This window comes from Arachis ipaensis, chromosome B06 (assembly GCF_000816755.2).
Source record: "Arachis ipaensis cultivar K30076 chromosome B06, Araip1.1, whole genome shotgun sequence".
Lineage (NCBI taxonomy): Eukaryota > Viridiplantae > Streptophyta > Magnoliopsida > Fabales > Fabaceae > Arachis > Arachis ipaensis.
The window spans coordinates 23,819,515-23,821,958 of record NC_029790.2 but is presented as its reverse complement, the minus strand read 5'-3'; the positions used below and the strand labels follow the sequence as shown (position 1 = coordinate 23,821,958).

Genomic DNA, 2,444 nt, shown 5'->3' with positions numbered 1-2,444 from the left:
CTCTGCCCCGTGCCCCGCTCCCCGCGCCGTTGCGCCCACCGCCACCTGTGATGTAGAAGGGGAAACCGCGTTCAGTGTCGCCGCTCGCCGTTTTTGTCTCTGTTTCTATTTTTTTCTTCTAGTTTTGTTTTTGTTGTTGCTTCATTATCCATTGTTATTGTTGGTGTTGTTCTTCTAGTTGTTGTTGTTTCATTGTTGTTGTTGTTTCACTGCTTCTGCTTTCTGCTTCTGCACTCTACTTCTGCCTGCTTCTGTGTCTGCATTCTGCTTCTGTTCTTGCATTTGGATGATTTTGGGAAAGAAGGGAGAAGGGTATTTTCGTCCGAAGGATAATTTTAAAATAAACTGAAACCTTTGGGACCATTTTGTAGCGAAAAAAGGTTGGGGACGAAATAAATTTTTAACCTCCACGTTATGGACCAAAATCGTACTTAACCCTTTTTAACAAACAAAACAAAAATTATTTTTTGACATCTAATTCTATTATTATATTACACCTACCGGCTTATATTTGAGTATTTGACAGAACAAAAATTACTTAAGCACGTCTAATTTCTTTTACAAAAAGTTAAGGGTGATGAGGAGCACAAGTGGAGACAGCAAAAAATACAAGTGGAGGCAATGAACAGAGGTAACGTCATAAGAAGAGACAAAAGAGGTTGAGAGTGAGTGGGCGAGCAACGAACAAAGTGGCAGATGTTGGGTATGGAAAAGGGACTAATTGGTTTGTGAAAAAATGTTTTGTTTTCGTTTTTTATTTTTATTTTCTTAAAGAATAAACTACCATTTCTACCCATGAAAGTTGAAAACGCTGACACATCTACCCATAAAAAAAGAAAATTACCATTTGTACCCATAAAACATGAATTCCATATAACAAAATTATCCAAACACTAAAAAATCACATAAAAATCCAAAATTACCCTTATTATCATCCGCATCATCCACCCCTCCTTCTCTCCTTCCCTGTCTCTTCCTCGCCTGAGCCAAATTTTGAGTTCAAAGGCACCACTACTTCATTTTCTTCATCACTACCATCACCACCACCACCACTATACCTCCATTATCATCTTCTTTACATAAAGCAACAACAACAACAATAGAAAAAGCAAATTGTCTCAGACCACCGCACCACCGCTGGCGACCACCAAGTTGTCGCCCCCTCACCCGATTTCCTCTCTTCTTCCTTTCTCTCATCCCTTCTCTTCTCCTCTGCGTAACCATCACTGTGGCACTCAACATTCGCTGGCGCCGTCAAGTCCCACCTAACCTCCACTCGCTGCCACCGTGTCCTTTCCCCCTTTCTTTCCTCCTCCACCCTTTCCCTCTCTCTTTCTTCTTCTTTCCCTCGCCTCACCTCCGCAAGCCTAGGACCACCGTCGCCTTCTGTTTTGCTGCCTTTCGCAACCCTAGAGCCGCTGCCGCTGCCTGATCGCTACCATTTTCCCAACCCATTCCAACTAGCCCTCCATCTCTTGCTGACACAAAGCTCCGATCAGCTCATGTCCAGTCTGCGGTTCCACCCGCTCTTTCCCAATCTGCAAACCCAGAGACCACCAAACCTACATCACGCAACCATTCGAAAAAGTAGAAGAGAGAGAAAAGCAAATCACATAAGGTTCGAAGAAATAGAAGAGAGAGAAGCAAAATACAAAAGGAAAGAGAGAGAAAGAGAGAGAAAGGAAGGAGTTGGCAGAGTTGACGGACTCTGGGCGGTGGCGAGAGCTCAGAAAATGGAAGGAAAGAGAGAGGATGGGGTTAGTGGTGGTGGTGGTGGTGAAAGGGAAAAGATGATGCAGATGATGATAAGGGTAATTTGGAATTTTTATGTGATTTTTTAGTGTTTGGATAATTTTATTATATGGAATTCATGTTTTATTGGTACAAATGGTAATTTCCTTTTTTTATGGGTAGATGTGTCAGCGTTTTCAACTTTCGTGGGTACAAATGGTAGTTTACTCTTTCTTAAAATAAAAATCATTTTTAACTTTTCGCATTTCAAAAAATGCTATTAGTTTGTGAAAAGAAGATTCATTTCTAAGTATCGAAAATAATAAAAATATGTTTGGTTGATTTATTTTTAAAATGTATTTTCAATAGTTTAAAATCACAAAACTATATTTTTATTAAATGTACGATTTTAGTTATTTAATTTTTTATTAAATTAACAATTAATTTTTATACGGTATTAATATGAAATAAATTACTATCTTATTATACTATTTTAGAAAAATTTGGCATCCCTTATATATAGTTAGTTATATATATATTTTACGGCACTATATGACAATAAAAAACATCAATTGAAATAAAAAATCAAAACTAAAATTAGTTTTACACCAAACGAATCAATTAATTAATATCAAAATTTATTGATGTAAACAATTTTTTAACAAATAATTTATTAATTAAATAATGAATAAATAAATATTAAAGTTAAAAAA

The 2,444-nt window shown here is 37.1% G+C and overlaps 1 protein-coding gene across 1 annotated transcript in view; it reads right to left on the bottom strand.

The window, feature by feature from the left end:
• The window catches only part of LOC110263721, a 3,649-nt gene extending 2,194 nt beyond the window's left edge, over positions 1 to 1,455 (bottom strand). The window contains exon 1 of the mRNA XM_021105482.1: positions 1,358 to 1,455. Within this exon, the coding sequence (XP_020961141.1) occupies positions 1,358 to 1,455 (98 nt within the window). The remainder of the gene's footprint in view (positions 1 to 1,357) is intronic.